Source organism: Plecotus auritus (genome assembly GCF_963455305.1).
Source record: "Plecotus auritus genome assembly, chromosome: 3".
NCBI classification, from domain to species: Eukaryota; Metazoa; Chordata; class Mammalia; order Chiroptera; family Vespertilionidae; genus Plecotus; species Plecotus auritus.
In genome coordinates this window covers 215537334-215554686 of record NC_137772.1, presented here as the reverse complement: position 1 = coordinate 215554686, position 17353 = coordinate 215537334, and the positions used below count along the sequence as shown (strand labels likewise).

The window sequence follows — 17353 nt, the reverse complement described above, 5'->3', positions numbered from 1 at the left end:
CCATGGAAAGGTGGCCACTGACTATGATTAGCAGTTTTCTGACTTGCACAAGATTCCCAGCAGGATGACCTAACTGCAAAACCTCAATGGTATTCTAGTATTCAATGAAGGTATGATACTGGGAAATGAATTTCACAAAACCTTCAGTGAACTTGTGTGACATCTCTAAAGGACAGAGAGGTCACTACTTCTGAAGACTTCATAGCTCGTGGGATCAGTAAAGTTGGTAAACATTTCATTACAGAAAAATGCTGGTGTCGGAACTACTTAATCTGGAAAGCCTCTTTGATAGGGCATCCTGAAGACTGAGCTAGGTGGATTTCTGGCTGTTGTTTTTTTCCACAGCACCGTCAAAGAAGGGCTTTTGCACACACCCATCCTCAGTGGAAATACTACACTCACCCTGGCACTTGTCATGGAAAAGACCTCTCCCTTCCTATGAAAGGACACCTAAGTCTTCAGAGATATTAAAAGAAATTCTAGCCCAGCAGGCGTGGCTCAGAGATTGAGCATTGACCTATGAACCAGGAGGTCACAGTTCGATTCCCGGTCAGGGCATAATGCCTGGGTTGCAGGCTCGATCCCTAATAGGGGGTGTGCAGGAGGCAGCCAATCAGTGATTCTCTCTCATCATTGATGTTTCTATCTCTCTCCCTCTCCCTTCCTCTCTGAAATCAATAAAAATATTTTTTTAAAAGAAATTCTAGAAAAAGGTATGAGATAAGCTTCTCTAAAGCACAGTTCTGAATGTCACATCCAAAGGTCCAAGGTTATTCACATTCTCTGAAATGCATGCAGAGCCTACCACAAGGGGAACGGAGGAAAACACGTGGAACTTACTCTTTGTTCATGCCTTCGAGCAGAGCAGCAGAGACCCTCTTTAACCGGTCTGCCAGCTCAGGGAGGCCTTCTGTGATAGCACCCAACATATTGTTGGTAATGAGGGACAGGCAGGCAATAATTTTCAATTGATTCAGCTTTTCTGTCAGTTCCTGAAGACGTGCTTCATCTGTGATCAGTGTCTAGCATATTTATTTAAAATGGAAAAATAGAAAGGGAAGTTCAATACCATGAAAATGTAAAATAAGCAATATTACATCCACACTCCCATTTTTATCTGATTTCAGTGAAGTCATTAAACCACCTGACAACACAGACAGACTAGCTGATTTATAGTTAGAACTTAAGAATGAAAATAATGGGAAACTTGAGGGAAGAAAAAAAATCACTCACCTCTGGAAATTCTTTTTTCTGGTAATCCCACTGCAACAGTTTCAAATAACTGTTATTTAGCACCAGTGTAGGGCTCAGGTTTGGCTTGGAGCTGGTTCCGGCCCCAGGAGTTAAACTGGTCTCAGAAACAGAAAGTAATTCTTCATTTACAGATTCTTTTATCCACTTGGTAGTTTTATCAAGAGCACCTACAAGTGAAAAGGCCACACATTTGTCCTATAGCTGTGGATCGCTGCGTTCATGCTTTCTTCAGACAGATGCTGTGTTAAGTGCTGGCCCGAATGAAGACAGTCATGGCCCTCAAGGAGCTTACAGTCCAGACGGGGAGACAGACCTGCACACCAACAATTACAGCAGAATCTAAAGACCAGAAGGCACAGTGGGAGTGGAGGGAGCAAAGGATGTCCAGAGCAGAGACTAAGAGAAAGAGCTGTGACACTGGAAGACACACAGCAGACAGAGGAAAGGGCTGTCACCCCACGCCAGGAGAACAGCCCATACAAAACCCGAAAAAGTGAGAGAATATGGCACATTCTGGGTGCTACAAGCAAATCTGTTATTGCTGGTTCATAAAGAACTAAGGGAAAGAGGGTGGTAGCGCATGGCACTGGATGAGTAGACATACCAGCTCACACACGACCTTGAGTTTTGTGCAGAGAAGGTGTTTTATTTATTTTTATTTTTTTAAATAAGCAGTTCTTTAATAGTTATGCAAACATATTCCAGACGTGAAGTGTTTATCATTCATTTACAAGTGCAGTCTGTTACACCAATAACTGTTACTTGATCTGTTGTATAAAGTAAATAATGCATGTGAATTAGTCCTGAAATAGTTCCTTGAGTTTGTTTCCAATCCAGTGAATTAAAAACACAACTGTGAATGTTATAAAGACGTGAAAATCATATTGTGATAAAAGCAATTGCAAAAATAGAGAATTCAGATCCTACCCAGATAATTTAGAAACTCAGCAGTTTCCCTCAATTTAAACGTGAGCTCCACACAGAAAATATTAAAGACGTCTTTCAATGTGATGCAACTGTATAAAACTAGAATATGACCATTAGATGACCAATGTATCAAAACCAACAGAACTTAGAAAACACATCTAATTCTAAAGTAGGCAGAAATAAAAAGACAATTTACAAAGAATTATACCTGCTCCCTAATCATCATCAGAGTCCGAATCATATTTCTTTCCTCGGATAGTTTTTTTTTCCAGCTTTGTGAAGTTTGTTCCAATTTTCTTTTGGCTCTGAAATGGTGGCTCCATTAAATTTCCACTGTAATTGATAATATCAGAGCAACCAAGCCTCCACTCTAAAGTCTCCGTGGTGAAGGCATCTGTATTTCCCAGGTCAGTAAATCCAGCGACGTAATCTTGCGTTTTCCCGTCTTTCACCAGTGCTAGTGTGGGAATGACTTTGATCTTCAGTCTCTCACAAGGGAAAGGTGCTTTTTCCACATTCAGCTTCAAAAATTTGGTCTCCAGATGTTTCTTGGACAATATTGCTAAATGTTTGTCTAGTATTTTACACCTGAATGTGGAGTCTCTGTAGAAATGGCAAACCACATTTTTACTCCCCTTGACTTCTTGAAAAAAGTCTCTCTCACTAGGGATTTCTCTGTATTCCCCATGTCCTTTTGAAAGCCATTCTTGTTTCTGCTGCTGAGTTTTCCTTAGGGCCTTAAGTCTCTTTTCTTTGAGGAGTTCCAGTTCATCCTCGTCCATCTGGTCCATTTTCTGAATATCAGCATCCAAACGTTCTTCCACTAGTTTAGTGGTCTGAAGCAACTGATTTTCCAGGACTTTTGAAAACATGTCGACAGATGTATGAGCTTCCATTCTTTACAGTTCAGTCTTGCTACTGAGCTCTCGGTGATACCTGAGAAGCGACGGACCAGCGGCTCCAGAAGAACTGTCCACCCTGGCTTCAGCCTCACAGCAGCTGCTAATGGCTACGAAGCAGCCGTCACTTCCGCCTCTAGATTGACTAAGGTGCGATTGCCAGAGAAGGTGTTTTAAATAAAAGCATTGATTATTAAACATGTTGGGGTCCTGAACACCTCTGAGTGTCTGATTAGGGCTATCTTTCCCAAATGCACATGCATGCTGGTGTGTACACTTTATTTTACTTCCACCCAGTCAGTACTAAGGTTTCCCACTGGAAACAAGTTGCTTTTTATATACTATCTCTCTCTCTCTCTTTAATTAATCTTTACTGTTGAAAGTATTATAGATGTCCCCTTTGTTTGTGTTTTTTGTTTTTTTTCAATTGACCCCTTCCACCCTGTCCCAGCCTCTCCCAGGCCTTAACCACTCTATAGTCTGTGTCCATGGGTTATGCATATATGCATATAAGTTCCCCTGTTAATCACTTCCCTCCCACCCCACCTCCCTTCCCTCTGAAATTCATCAGTCTGTTCCATGCTTCTATGTCTCTGGTTCTATTTTATTCATCAATTTATTTTGTTCATTAGATTCCACATATGAACAAGATCATGAGATACGTAAATCTTTCTCTGACTGGCTTAGTTTGCTTAGCATAATACTCTCCAGGTCCATCCATGCTGTTGCAAATGGTAGTTCTTTCTTTTTTACAGCTGTGTAGTATTTCATTGTGTAGATGTACCACAGCTTTTTTATCCACTCATCTGTTGATGGGCACTTGGGCTGCTTCCAAATCTTAGCTATTGTAAATTGCACTGCTATGAACATAGGGGTGCATATATCCTTTCTGATGAGTGTTTCTAGTTTCTTGGGATATATTTCTAGAAGTGGGATCACTGGGTCAAATGGGAGTTCCATTTTTTATTTTTTGAGGAAACTCCATGCTGTTCTCCACAGTGGCTGCACCAGTCTGCATTCCCACCATCAGTGCAGGAGGGTTTCCTTTTCTTCACATCCTCATTTCTTATAAAACTACTAGAGGCCCAGCGCGCGGGCGCCCCGCCTCCCGCCGTGCGAGGAGGCACCCCTCAGGGGACGGACACACGTGCCTGACTGGCAGCGTCCCCCGGACCCTCTGCCTGTGTCCGGGGCCGCAGGGGGCCAGGACCTGCGCCTGACTTGCAGCATGCCCTGGCCGCCCTGCCTGTGTCCATTCCGGGGCCGCCGGAGCCACCACGCCGGCTTGGGCAGGCCCCCCTGCTTCTGTCTCCGTCTCTGCTCCAGGCCTCACCTGTGCACGCAACCTCCTCCTGTCTGGTTGTGACCCATTAGGGAGTCCCGGCCTAATTTGCATATTACCTCTTTATAATATAGATGTATTTAGTAGAATTAATCAGGTGGCAATTGCTTAAAAATGCAGCCTGAGCACAAGTGCAGATTAAAAAAAAGAAAGCCAGAAAACAAAGTAAAGAACAGTCACCCTGAAATTCTTCCTCAGACCCAGCACATTTAAGTGGTAATTTAAGGGGTAATTTATGAGCAGCTCTGTTTGCCACACTAAGGGAACACCACCCCCAGAATTTCACAATTTTGTTTCTCCTCAGTTGGCAAATGTTCTTGGTTTTTCTAGTTCTGTTTATAATGATGCAAAGTACTTGCAGTCTTTTATTTAAAAGATATCCAACAGAGAGTGTGTGCAGAAATCATCATGGATATAATTACAATGTGGCCAGTAATAAGCATTTATATTGCAAGCGTAATCATTTACAGCTGACACGTTTAAAAGGCCATTTAGTTAGTTCAAACAAAAGCAAGAGTGTGGCATAGTGGTTCTCAATCCTTGCTGATTTTAGAATCATCTGGGGAGCTTTAAAAAGAGAAAAAAATGATCCTGGGCACAGCTCCTGGAGATTCTGATTTAATCAATCTGAGATGGGGCACAGGCATCTCTGTTCAAACACCCTGAGTGATCCAATTATGTAGCCAGAATTGAGTACAACTAGTAAAGCAGAAAGAACACGAGTTTAGAGTGAAACATCAGGTGTTTTCTAAGGGATAAGCTGAGACTTCACTTCATAAGCTAGTACCCTGAATGCTCTATGTGGCTCTAAAAGCAAGGTCAACTCCACGAGGCACTTGTACCTAGGTCTTTCATGTGGACAATAATAAAAGCCTCTCTATCCACTCATTTATTCAATGGTAACTGAGCACCTTTACACGCCAGGTATTGCACCGGTGCTGGAGAATCAGAGATGAGTAAATACAGTCCCTGCACTCAAGAAGCACCTAGCCTACTCAGACAGAAACACAAGAGCAGGCAATGACTTTATAGGTGTGTTTACCTAAGAATTTACCAGGAGCAGTGAAGGCCTAAGAGCACTTATCCATGATATTTGCTCTTTCATGCCTAGCAACACCTCATCTCACTTCTTCTGGTAATTATTTTCTTTGAGAAACCATTGTCTCTTGCTCCATGCTTTCTTTTGTATCAATTAAGAGGCCCTTGACCAGCAGTTGGACTGAGCCAGATGCCCATCAGACTTTTACCTGGACTCTGAATGGTGACTACAGCTTTCAAGGATGACCTTTTTTGAAGTACACATAAACCATCCTGACTATGCAGCCCAGGAGTCTTCCTTTGTTTTTTTTCCCAACCCAGATTCCCGACACTCTCCTGGTTTCTGGCCTTGCTCAGGGTAGGTATTTTTTTATTGATTTTTATTGATTTCAGAGAGCAAGGGAGAGGAAGAGATATATATATATATAATAAAAGCCTAAGCGAATAACCAGTCGCTATTATGCACAATGACCACCAGGGGGCAGACGTCCAACACAGCAGCTGCCCCCTGGTGGTCAGTGCACTCCCACAGGGGGAGCCGGGCTCACAGCTGGCCAATACAGCTGCCACAGCGGGAGCCTCTCCTGACTCCACAGCAGCAGTACCGAGTGGTAGCAGCAGGCCCAGCGGGCCAGGATGAGAGCGAGCAGTGCGGCCCTTGACCCCGATTCGGGCTCCTCCCTGGCTGCCTGCTGCTTGGTGCACTGCTACATCCCTCGGGGAATGTCCGACTGCCAGCTTAGGCCCGATCCTAGTGCCATTCTCTGTAGAAGGCAGTCAGTCTGAACAACTCAGTGACTCAGGGAAGCACAGGGATCTCAGGGTGAGCCTGCGTCTGCGCTTGACTCACCCACTTGATGGTGTTTGCAGGGCAGACCGTGGCGGCCCAGCCTGTGCACATGCAGCAGCTGCTGAAGCTCAAACAGCAGGCCGTGCAGCAGCAGAAGGCCATCCAGCCACAAGTCGGCAGGCGGACATCCCTATAGGGGTCCCGGACTACAAGAGGGTACAGGCTGGGCTGAGAGACCCCCCCCACACACACCTTCAGTGCATAAATTTCGTGCACCAGGCCTCTAGTAGAAACATAAATGATGAGAAAGAATAACTGATCAGCTGCCTCCTGCATGCCCCACACTGGGGATTGAGCCTACAACCCAGGCATGTGCCCCGACCAAGAATAGAACTGTGACCTCCTGGTTCATAGGTCGATGCTCAATCACTGAGCCACACCCACTGGGCAGGGTAGGTATTTTAGCTTTAGCCTCCATCCTTCCATTCACTTCCTTTTTTGTTAATTCAGCCAAAGTTGGTTTCTGCTGGTTGCAATATAACCCAGCTGATCTAACACAAAACTGAATAATCCAAGTTGCCAAAGCAGCAGCTTGGTTTAATCTTGGCTTGGCTATGGGAGACCTGGCTTCCAGTCCTAGCGCCACAACTTATTCACTGTGTGACTCTGGCTTTGGGCAGGTCATGGCTAAGCATCACTTTGCTCATTTTTTAAATAAATATATCCTGAATGTCCTGTATGTCAGGCAAAGACAATCATAATGCAGTATAATAGTGTATTTTTAAAAAATATTTCTCTCATAGAATTTTTTAAAAAAGCACTTGAAGTTCATGAGAACATTTTATCAAATGTAAAATATCTAAATAAGTAAAACTTTTTTCTGAGTATCTTAAAAATTACTTGTGATATGGCCCCCTCAGGGGTAATTTATTACTCTTTCCACAGGTAATTTAGTTTTGGGATCTAATCTGGTTATCTGTTTGATGCTTAATACATGCACCCAATCATTGCCAAAGGCTTTCTTGGGTGTATTTTATTTCATTTTTATTCTATCTCATTCTTTCCTTTATTTTAAACTAGTGGCCTGGTGCACGAAATTTGTGCACTGGGGGAGAAGGGGAGAGTGTCCCTCAGCCCGGCCTGCACCCTCTCCAATCTGGGACCCCTCAGGGGATAACTGGCAGTCAGACATCTCTCTCACAATCCAGAACTGCTGGCTCCTAACTGCTCACCTGCCTGCCTGATTGCCCCTAACTTCTTCTGCCTGTCAGCCTGATTGTCCCTAACTGCTCCCCTGCTGGCTTGATTGTCCCTAACCACCTGTGCCTCAGCCTTGCATCCGGGACCCAGGATTTCCTCCTCCAGCTGACCACAGGCACCCGGGATCCGGGCTTCCCTCCCTTTGGTCAGCCATAGGCGCCCAGGCCAGCTGCAGCTGCAGGGGATGGTGGGCAGGTGGCTTCGCCTGGGCTGCCGCCGCAAGTGCTGGTGCCCGAGACCATGGGGTGGGCAGCTTCTCTGTCTCCTGGGCCACAGCCAGCCGCAGGTTCTGGTGCCCGGGACTACGGGGTGGGTGGCTTCTCTGTCTACCAGGCTGTAGCCAGCCGCAGGTGCTGGCACCTGGACCACAGACAGGCGGCTTCTCCGTCTTCCCTGGGATGCAGTGTGGGTGACTTCTCCGGCTGGCTGCGGCATGGGATCACGGGGCAGGCGGCTTCTTCGTGTCCTGGGCCTCACCCAGCCGCAGGCGCTGGGCCCCGTTTCTCTGTTGCCCCTAGGACGTGGGGCAGGCGGACCTGAGGCTTCTGCTGCTGTCTGTGGCCTGGGATCAGGGGGAGGCGGCTTCTTCGTCTCCGGGCTGCAGCCAGCCTCAGGCGCTGGGGCCCAGTTTCTCCATCTCCCCCAGGACATGGGGCAGGCGGATGTGAGGCTTCTGCTGCTGTCTGCGGCCTGGGATCATAGGGCAGGCGGCTTCTTCATCTCCCGGGCTGCAGCCAGCCTCAGGCGCTGGCGCCCGACCTCTCCGACTCCCACAGGTTGGGGGGGGGGGGCCTGCTGCCATGTTTTCAGGTTAATTTGCATACTCACTCTGATTGGCTGGTAGTGTAGCAGAGTGACGGTAATTTGCATGTTTCTCTTTTGTTAGTGTAGATATCTTTACATACAATACATACATAATTGACATACAATAAATTGCACATATTTAAAGTGCACAATTTTATGTTTTGATATATGTATACATATACACAACCATAACCACAGTTAGGATAATGAACATATGCATCACCCCCAAAAGATTCCTAGTGGTCTTTCTAATCATCACCACTTCCCCCTCCTTCCCATCCCCCCTCACTATCCCGAAACAGACTGATCTGTTTTCTGTCACATCAATTCGCTTTGTCTACAGTTTTATAAAAATAAAATCACATATGAACTATTTTTACAACATAGTGATTAGATATTTATTAACTTATAATGTGATCATCTCAATAAATTTAGTACCCATCTGACACCATACATACAGGGTGAGGCAAAAGTAAGATTACAGTTGTGAGTACATGAAACACAGAGTTTATTCTTTATATTATTGTTTATTAATCATTATATTATTTTCCATACAAACAACTGTAGACCTACTTTTGTCCCACGTGGTAGTTATTACAATATTATTAACTATATTCCCTATGCTATACTTTACATGCCCATGACTACTTGTAACTACCAATTTGTACTTCTTTTTTTTTTAATCCTCACCTGAGGATATGTTTTTATTGATTTTAGAGAGAGAGGAAAGGGAAAGAGAGACATTTCTCAGTTGCCTCTTGTATGTACCCTAACCAGGGATCAAACCTGAAACCTAGGAATGTGCCCTGACCAGGAATTGAATGCACAACTTTTTGGTGTACCACACAATGCCCCAAGTAACTGGCGAGGGCCCAATTTATACTTCGTAGTCCTTCCTCCCTTTAAAAAAATATTTGTATTGATTTCAGAATGTTCTCTGTATCTATGAGTTTGTTTCTGTTTGGTTTGCTCTTTTACTTTGCTTTTTCTTAGATTCCTCATATAAGTGAAATCTTTTGGATGTATTTTAAGTAAGGCAGATATGTATATATAAAATCTGTCAGCGAAGTAAAATTTTTTTTGGAGTCAATTCAGAAACTCAGTACTTCTCTATATGAATTTTCCAATAATTATTTCATAAAAATCAGGTACACACAAAAATCCAACACTTTTGACTTTCTGTGTGATACTGTGAGGCTCTTATTTTGATATCAGCGCACAGTGGCTGACTTTTGGCAGTCACTTAAGGATATAATTAACACCTGACATACACTCTGTTTCCTGGACTCTTGACTTGTCTGGGAACATATCTGGAGCCTGGGCAATAATGACCTATATGCACAGCAGGACTTATTCTATTCTTAAATCTCTGAAAATATCCAAGTCAATGTGAAAGGTGCAAGTGAATTACAGGTCACTAAGCCTAAGTTTTAAGGAGAGAAATAAATCATTTGAGATGAACAAAACCGTAATTTAACCCTATATTAAGGAATTTGCTCAAATTTCCAAGCTATTTTTATTCAAAACATGAGACATTTGTACATATGTGTACATATGTGTACATACACAGGCACACAAACAAAACCAACCACTAAGTCTCAGGAAAACACTGCTAAGAATAAACTATTGCTCAGGTTTCAGATTCAGGTTCTATGTGGGGTTCTAGTTCCTTCAATCCTTCTCTTGCTTTGAAACTAAAACAACATAGCCCTGAAGTCATAGCCTTTTTGATGTAGAAGGATCCTGAGAAGTCACCTAGTCTTATATACCCCCTTAATGCCACAGCTCCCTCTGCCAATCCCCCAAAGACATTCAATATCGTGTTGGGAGAGAGGCAGTGTTGCAGTGGTTGAATGCACATGCTTTGGGGCAGAAACATAACTGGGTTATCCAGGCTTTACCACTTACTAGCAGTCACCTAGGGTTAAGCACCTTAACCTCAATTTCTTCCTTTGTAAACAGTGGGTGATAATAGTACCAGCTATTATGAGCTTGAATGGGTTAATAAATGTAGTGTTTGGCAAATGTAGTATAAGGACTTGGTACTTAATAAGTGCTCAAATAAAATGTAGCTAACATAGACTACTATTATAAAAGAGCTGCCCATTCCAATGTTAAAATAGTTCTAGCTGCTACTAAGGTCAAAACTGGATGGCTGCTACTTCCCTCCCATGGATCCTGCTCGGCCCTACAGAGCTTAACCAAAATCCCTGAGTGACTATCAATAGGGCGGAGCTCATGGCCCACCTGAGTCTCCTTGTTGCCAAGCGGAAGTGCCCAGCTAGCTCATCGACTGTTCCTCCTGTGACCCTCTGTGACTCATGCTCTCTTTCCTGGACGTTTACAAGTGGCTCCTGCTTGGCTTTGTGTACATAATGCTATCATATTGACTATCTTGACAGAAAAGCTCAGTCCACAAGGGGTGGAATGAGGTGGGTGGATCCCCTAACTCAGCCTTTGACTGTGGTGAATAAAAGTCCAGAGAATGGTGTCAAGGGCTTGCCAATGAGAGAACCAGTTAGCCTGTCTCTTGCCAGCTGTGAAGTGAGGGTATAACAGTATCTACCTCCTACCGTTATACCCTCATTTCATCGCCTGTGAAATGAGGGTATAACAGTATCTACCTCCCTGAGTAATTGTGTGGGTTCAATGAGGTAATACCTCAACTCCCATTCTTTCTTGACCCCCTCTAGTCCAGTTTTAAGGCCCACTAGTTCACTGACTGCTCCCATCCATGTTATCAAGGTTACCAAGGATACTCATGTAGTCATATCCAGTGGTCAAGCCGTGGCTTTCATCTTTCTTGATTACTTAGCAGCACTTATCACAGCTGCTAACTTCTTCCTCTTCTGAACACTTTCTTCATGTGCCTTATGGGACACCAGTCTCTCCTGGCGTTCTTTAACTCTGGTTACTCCTGCGCAGTTTCAATTGCTAGATCCTTCTCTTCAGCTCCAAATGCTCTAGAGTCCCAGGTCAGGCCCCTTCTGTATCTACACTCATTCCCTAGGTCAGTGGTCAGCAAATCGCGGTTCGTGAGCCACATGTGGCTGCTCTGTTGACTAATGAGTTTGCCGATCACTGTCATATACTACCCTTTACCTCTTTGCACACAATATGCTACAATTGCCTAATCCTCACAGCTTCCAACTACATCATAACATTTAGTCTAGGTCAGTGGTCGGCAAACTCATTAGTCAACAGAGCCAAATATCAACAGCACAACGATTGAAATTTCTTTTGAGAGCCAAATTTTTTAAACTTAAACTTCTTCTAACGCCACTTCTTCAAAATAGACTCGCCCAAGCCATGGTATTTTGTGGAAGAGCCACACTCAATGGGCCAAAGAGCCGCATGTGGCTCGCGAGCCGCGGTTTGCTGACCACTGCCCTAGGGCATCACATCCAGTGTAATACTGCGGATAAGAGCATGGGCCGTGGAGCCAGACTGCCTAGGCGAGTCCCAGCTCTATAATGTACAAGCTGTATGATGGAAGCAAGTGATTTAACCTCCCTGTGCCTCAGTTTCCTCATTCATAAAATGAGGATTGATTTCCTAAAGTTACTGTGAAGATTAAATTAGTTACACAGGTAAAGAGCTTAGAATGTGGTAAGCTTTTATATATGTTATCTAGTTCCGTGGCTTCATCTGCCATAAATATACTGAGGGTTCCCAAATGTATATCCCCATTCTCCAATACTCTAGTCTCATATCTAAAAGCCCACCTGACATCTTCATGTTGATGTCAAACAAGATCTTAGTGATCATATTATCTAAAACTAAACGTGATTCCATAGCTTCCCCCAACCTTCTTTCCCTTTATCTCCCCCATCTCACTAACAGGTATCACTATTCACCCAGGTGCTCAGGTGAAAACCTTAGAGCAGGGGTCCTCAAACTTTTTAAACAGGGGGCCAGTTCACTGTCCCTCAGACCGTTGGAGGGCCGGACTATAGTTTTAAAAAAAAACTATGAACAAATTCCTATGTGTACTGCGGGCCCGGGACAAGTTGGCTGCTACGCAGGACAGGCAGCGGCACCCGGCGGGCCGCATGTGGCCCGCGGGCCATAGTTTGAGGACCCCTGCTAGAGTCATCCTCAACTCCTTTTTTTTCCCTCATCCAACTTTCAGAAAATCTTGTTACTCCATTCCAAAATACATCCAGAATATGACCTCTTCTTACTACTTCCACCACTACCACCTGACCAAGCCACCATCATTTCTTGCCTGAGCAACTGCAATACCACATAACTGGTACCCTGGCTTCCCTCTTTGCTTCATATAATCTACTAGTAGCCCAGTGCACGAAATTCATGCACTTGGGGTGGGAGGGTCCCCCAGCCTGGCCTGTGCCCTGTCACAGTGTGGGAGCCCCACAATCCATTGCCCCAAAGAGGTAGGCCCTGCCCACCCATCCGGGGCTCCTCGACTGATTGCCCCAAAGAGGTAGGCCGGAGTGGGGGGAGGCCTGCAGACCCCCAGGCCAGGCCATGGCAGAGGCCTGCGGACCTCCATGCACCTGTGGACCCCTGGCTGGGCCCGTGGCGGAGAGGCCTCTCCACGCACCTGTGAACCCCCAAGCTGGCGCAGGGGGCAGGGACGCAGCCTGCTGATCCGTCGTTGCGTGACAGCATCCCAACCAATTTGCATATTATCCTATTATTAGATTCTTTACCCAAGAGCCAGAGTATTCTTTAAAAATTAAAATTAGATGTTGTTTCTCTGCTCAAAACTCTCCAAGGACTTCCCATCACTCTTGGCATAAAATCTAAATTCCTCTCATTTCCTAACAAGGCTCTATATGAACTGTCTACCTCTTGGCCTCATCTCCAACCACTCTTTCCTTGCCTACTCTATGCCAGCCACACTGTCTGCCTATGTTCGTCCAACGTCACAAACACATTTCTGCTTCAAGACCTTTGTGTTTGCAGCTACTTCTGGCTGGGATATTCTTCCTTCACATCTATACATCCCCTTACTCATTCCTTTGCAAACTCTGTTGAAATGCTACTTGTGAGAGAGACGTTCCCAGTCCACTTCATCTAGAAAACAAACACAAACACTCCCCACCCTCATTCCTGCACCATTCCTGTCTGCCCTTTTATCTTATTTTTCTTCATAGCACTTAACAACACAGCTGATAATATAAGTTTGCCTACTAGAATATCTGCTCCTTGGTGGTCACAACTTTATAGTTTTGTTCACTGCAATGCCCACAGCACCTAAGCAGTGTCTGGGATACAGCAGGTGCTCAATAAATATTGTTTTTCATGCATCAAGAAATGAATAGTGCTTGGCACAGTTCCTGAGACATAGTACACAGCTATACATTTGTGATGTTAATTTTAAAAGTAAAAAAAAGTTGAACAGAAAGGCCAAAATCCTTTAGTGACACTTCTTAAGATGTCAAAAATAAAATACCGTATTTTCACTTATTTCAATATAAATATACAATATCCTGTACTTACTTGGAGTCTCTTCTAAAATTTCCTGGAACTTGGTTCTCTCATAATCCACCAATTGGCGTTGAAAATGTGGTCTAAAACTCCTAATTAGAAAATTGGCCATATCCATATTCATAAGGTCCAGGACATGGAATATTTGCCTAAAAATTTTAGAGTTAAAATATTAATTAGAGATGTGATTAAGAAATTAATCTGAAATTCATTAACTTTTACCTATTATCCAGACTGGAAAAAAATAAACACCCCTGAAATGGTTTTTAAATTCCAATTGCCATTTGGCAAAGTCATTTTTCATAGAAGGCATTACACATGCATTCCAAATGTATTCTTAACAGCTCTCAAGAGTACTTGCTTTAGCAAATATAATACTTCCAGCTGAGCCATTACATCCAGTCCTGAACTGACAGAAAGACGCTAAGAAGTGTATACAATGAGTCTTAACAATGAGACAAAAAGGGTTCAAGAAGAAATTTTCATTTGAAAGCCCCTGAAATGTTAAGGAGTCTAAACATAGTGTATATGGTTTCTATTCCTAAGGGGTTGAGAAAAAAGAAAAGAAATGATGGAGGAATGAGGATGATGGAGGAATGAGGTATAGGGGAAAAAATCGTTCCTTTTAGAGTTGGGCAGCCTGGTGCTCAAATCCAGCTCTGTGGCCAGGCACAGGTTAATCTCTTTGAGCTTGTTTCCTCAACTTTGAAAGGACAGGACAAGATCAACCTTAAAGGGATGTTGTGAAGAGTCAATGAGATAATGAATGTAAAATGCAGGGGACAGTGGCACCCAGTGGGTGCTCAATAAATGACGAAGATGAACACCACAGATTTGATATTACACGTGATAAGACAACTAGAAACAAAGATCCTACATCTGAAGAATTGCAATTTGCCAGAGATGAGCACAACTCCAAGGATACATAAAACCCATTTTACAGGTGGGGAAAGTGACTTTGAGAGCTTATCACCCAAGGTCATAAAGTAAGTTACCTGCTACATGCAGTTTTCCTTCTTCTACCTTTCCAATACTACAACATAAAACTTACATATCAATGTGGCCATATTCACACACACACAAAGAAAAGTTCCCCTCAATCACAAAAAGTGATGCAGACTCCTCCTTCCTTTGGGCTCACAAAGAAGCTGTTATCTGCAAAGCCAAATTAGATTCTCACTTCCTCGGGGAAGCTGTGGCAGGGATGGTTAGATCCACAGTGTGGATTTGTGGCTGGGAAATGCATTTCTAGATGGCAACCACATTTCTCAGGCCTCCTTTAATCTAGGTGGGACCATGATACTAGTCAGTCCGTACTAGAAGGTGTCACTGTGGGCTGAGGTGGTTAAACATTGGGTACACCTTCCCCATGATCTCCTTCCCATTTACCAGCTGAATGTAAAGGACTCTGAGGACCTGGGAAAGGGTGGAGCCAACGCAAGAAGGAACCTGAATCACTGAATGGCATGTGGAAGGTTTCCTGACCAAAAAAACCCTGACCTGAATTGTGACATGAAGGGGAAACAAATTTTTATTGGTTAAGTCATTGAGAATTCATGGTTATGTGTTATGACAGCTAGCATTACCCTAATAAAGAGACCTTTCTAGATCCTTGACTAGGTCCCCCTGCTGGAGTCTCTATGAACCCTTCTACTTCCCCTGCCACAACACTTATCACAATTGTAATTCCTTACTCAAGGTCTGTCTCCCCACTCGACTGTAAACTCCCTGGGGTCAGGGACTGTCTCTGTCTTTTTCATCACTGCCTCCCTAATGTCCAGCACATGCCAACCAACAAGCCTGTGAGATCATTCTATCTGAAAACTCTATGTTCACAGCAAATGACTGACTTAAATTCTTGTTTATTTGTTTTCCTTTGACCAAGGAGTCCCGAGAGGCCAGTTATTACTCTGTGTCCCTCAATCCCCACACGTCCCCTTTGTGTGACCTCAGAGGTACGCTAAGAAAAGGCAAGCAGCACAAGTGCTAACCTCAGCAGCTCCACAATGTTGCCAGTGGCCTTTAACTTTCTGATATCATCATCTCGCACAGGAGCACACAGCTTTCCCATTGTGCTGATGATATAGTTGGCCAGGCCTTGGATGTCAACAGCACCATGCTCAGCCTGCTGCCTAATGAGGTCTGTGTCCAAAACTTCACAGATCTGGTTGCGAAGCCGGTTTCCACTACCAGGAATCAGAAAGGAGAGAAGAATCTACACAGGGAAAGGAAAGAAAAATTAGCAGCATCATTACATGAGTAAAGGTTGCCACTTTTTATCTCGATGTCTAGATGACCAAGCTACCACCCCATATTTTAATGCCCTGGATGCCACAGAAGTTTATAGGAACTGGGTGGTGGGATCAGAGCACTCCGGTGTCTCAACCCTAAAAAGAAAGATCTAGCTTCTGAATTAAAGTCTCCCCCACCCTTCCCTGGCCCTGCTTTTCATGAGAAATTACTGATTCTCTTAGAATGAAAGCAACTAGTAAGGAAGCAATGTTACTGAAATAACTTCCAAAGAGTTATAGATAATCTGTGCAAAGAAAGAACAAGTTGCAGATCACGGCTCCAAAAGAATCCATTAAAGAAGAGCAAATGGAATCCTCCCATGGGCTCCATCAGTACCATGGATTCAGTACATAGCAGATACGGTACTTATACACATAGCACATGGGCAGAGCACTCTGAGCCAGAGTGCCTCAGTTTCCACCCCTCAAAGCTGTGTGACCCTGGGTAAGTGCGGGAACTTGGTTTCTTTACATGAAATGACAGGTGTAACTACCTCACAGTGTGATGGTAAGGATAAATGGATAGTCTACTGCTTGGCACAGAGCAAGTGTCTTGTTAATGTTGGCTAAAACTGTAACTGTCACCTTATTTAGTCCCTACAACTACCCTGTACGTACTCAGGAAATAAGACGTAAAGAGGGAGAGGCCATCACCAAACCAGGACTATCTAACTCCAGAGTCTGTAGTCTTAACCACTACTCTGTGCGCTAAGCATCACCCCGAGATCCCTCCACTGCCCCATTTTCCCAGCCTCCACCCTACTCTAGGAGGTGCAGGAAAAATCCCTCCCAGTGACTGAACTTGCTCAGTTTTTCAAAAAGAGTCTCTAATACTCTTTGGAGTACATGAAAATAGTCTTGGGGGGCGGGGACAATTACTAATTAATACAGACAATGTCAACCTGCCTCTCTGATTTCTTCAAACAGTTTGATGGCGTGGTCATACTCAGGAGGGTCAGCATTCAGTTCTGACTCCAAGACATCCCAGTAGGCCTGGTGGACGATGCGCTTCACTCGGCTGGCCAAGCTAAAGAAAGGGAATGGACTATTTTTTAAAACGAGCATCATCTTCCCTGTTTATAAAAGGAATATATTCATGGTAGAAATCTTAGAAAATGGAGAAAAACAGAGAATAAAAATTGGCCATCATCCCACTACTTCCATTTTTTATGTATTGTTTTAACATAGAGCACCCAGGATGTACAATATTACGTATTTGTTTCATTTAATATTCTGTCGTGTTTCTCCTAAACTTTTTAAAAAATATATTTTATTGATTTTTTACAGAGAG

The 17353-nt window shown here is 44.0% G+C and overlaps 2 protein-coding genes across 4 annotated transcripts in view; both read right to left on the bottom strand.

Annotated features, from left to right (window-relative positions):
* TCP11L2 (t-complex 11 like 2) overlaps nt 1-17353 on the bottom strand; it is a 41737-nt gene that overhangs the window by 9727 nt on the left and 14657 nt on the right. For all 3 annotated transcript variants that reach the window (XM_080659930.1, XM_080659931.1, XM_080659932.1), the window contains 5 exons: nt 16969-17089; nt 15763-15986; nt 13784-13920; nt 1234-1421; nt 841-1022 (listed from right to left, as the gene is read on the bottom strand). In XM_080659930.1, coding sequence (XP_080516056.1) covers nt 841-1022; nt 1234-1421; nt 13784-13920; nt 15763-15986; nt 16969-17089 — 852 coding nt within the window. The remainder of the gene's footprint in view (nt 1-840; nt 1023-1233; nt 1422-13783; nt 13921-15762; nt 15987-16968; nt 17090-17353) is intronic.
* On the bottom strand, nt 1926-3618 carry LOC308243948 (thioredoxin domain-containing protein 9-like). Its single transcript, XM_080659933.1, has one exon. The coding sequence runs from the start codon at nt 3075-3077 to the stop codon at nt 2397-2399; it is 681 nt and encodes a 226-aa protein (XP_080516059.1). The 5' UTR covers nt 3078-3618; the 3' UTR covers nt 1926-2396.

Excerpts from the sequence above, each read along its gene's own strand:
- LOC308243948 (XM_080659933.1), bottom strand. The coding sequence starts at position 3,077 with ATGGAAGCTCATACATCTGTCGACATGTTTTCAAAAGTCCTGGAAAAT.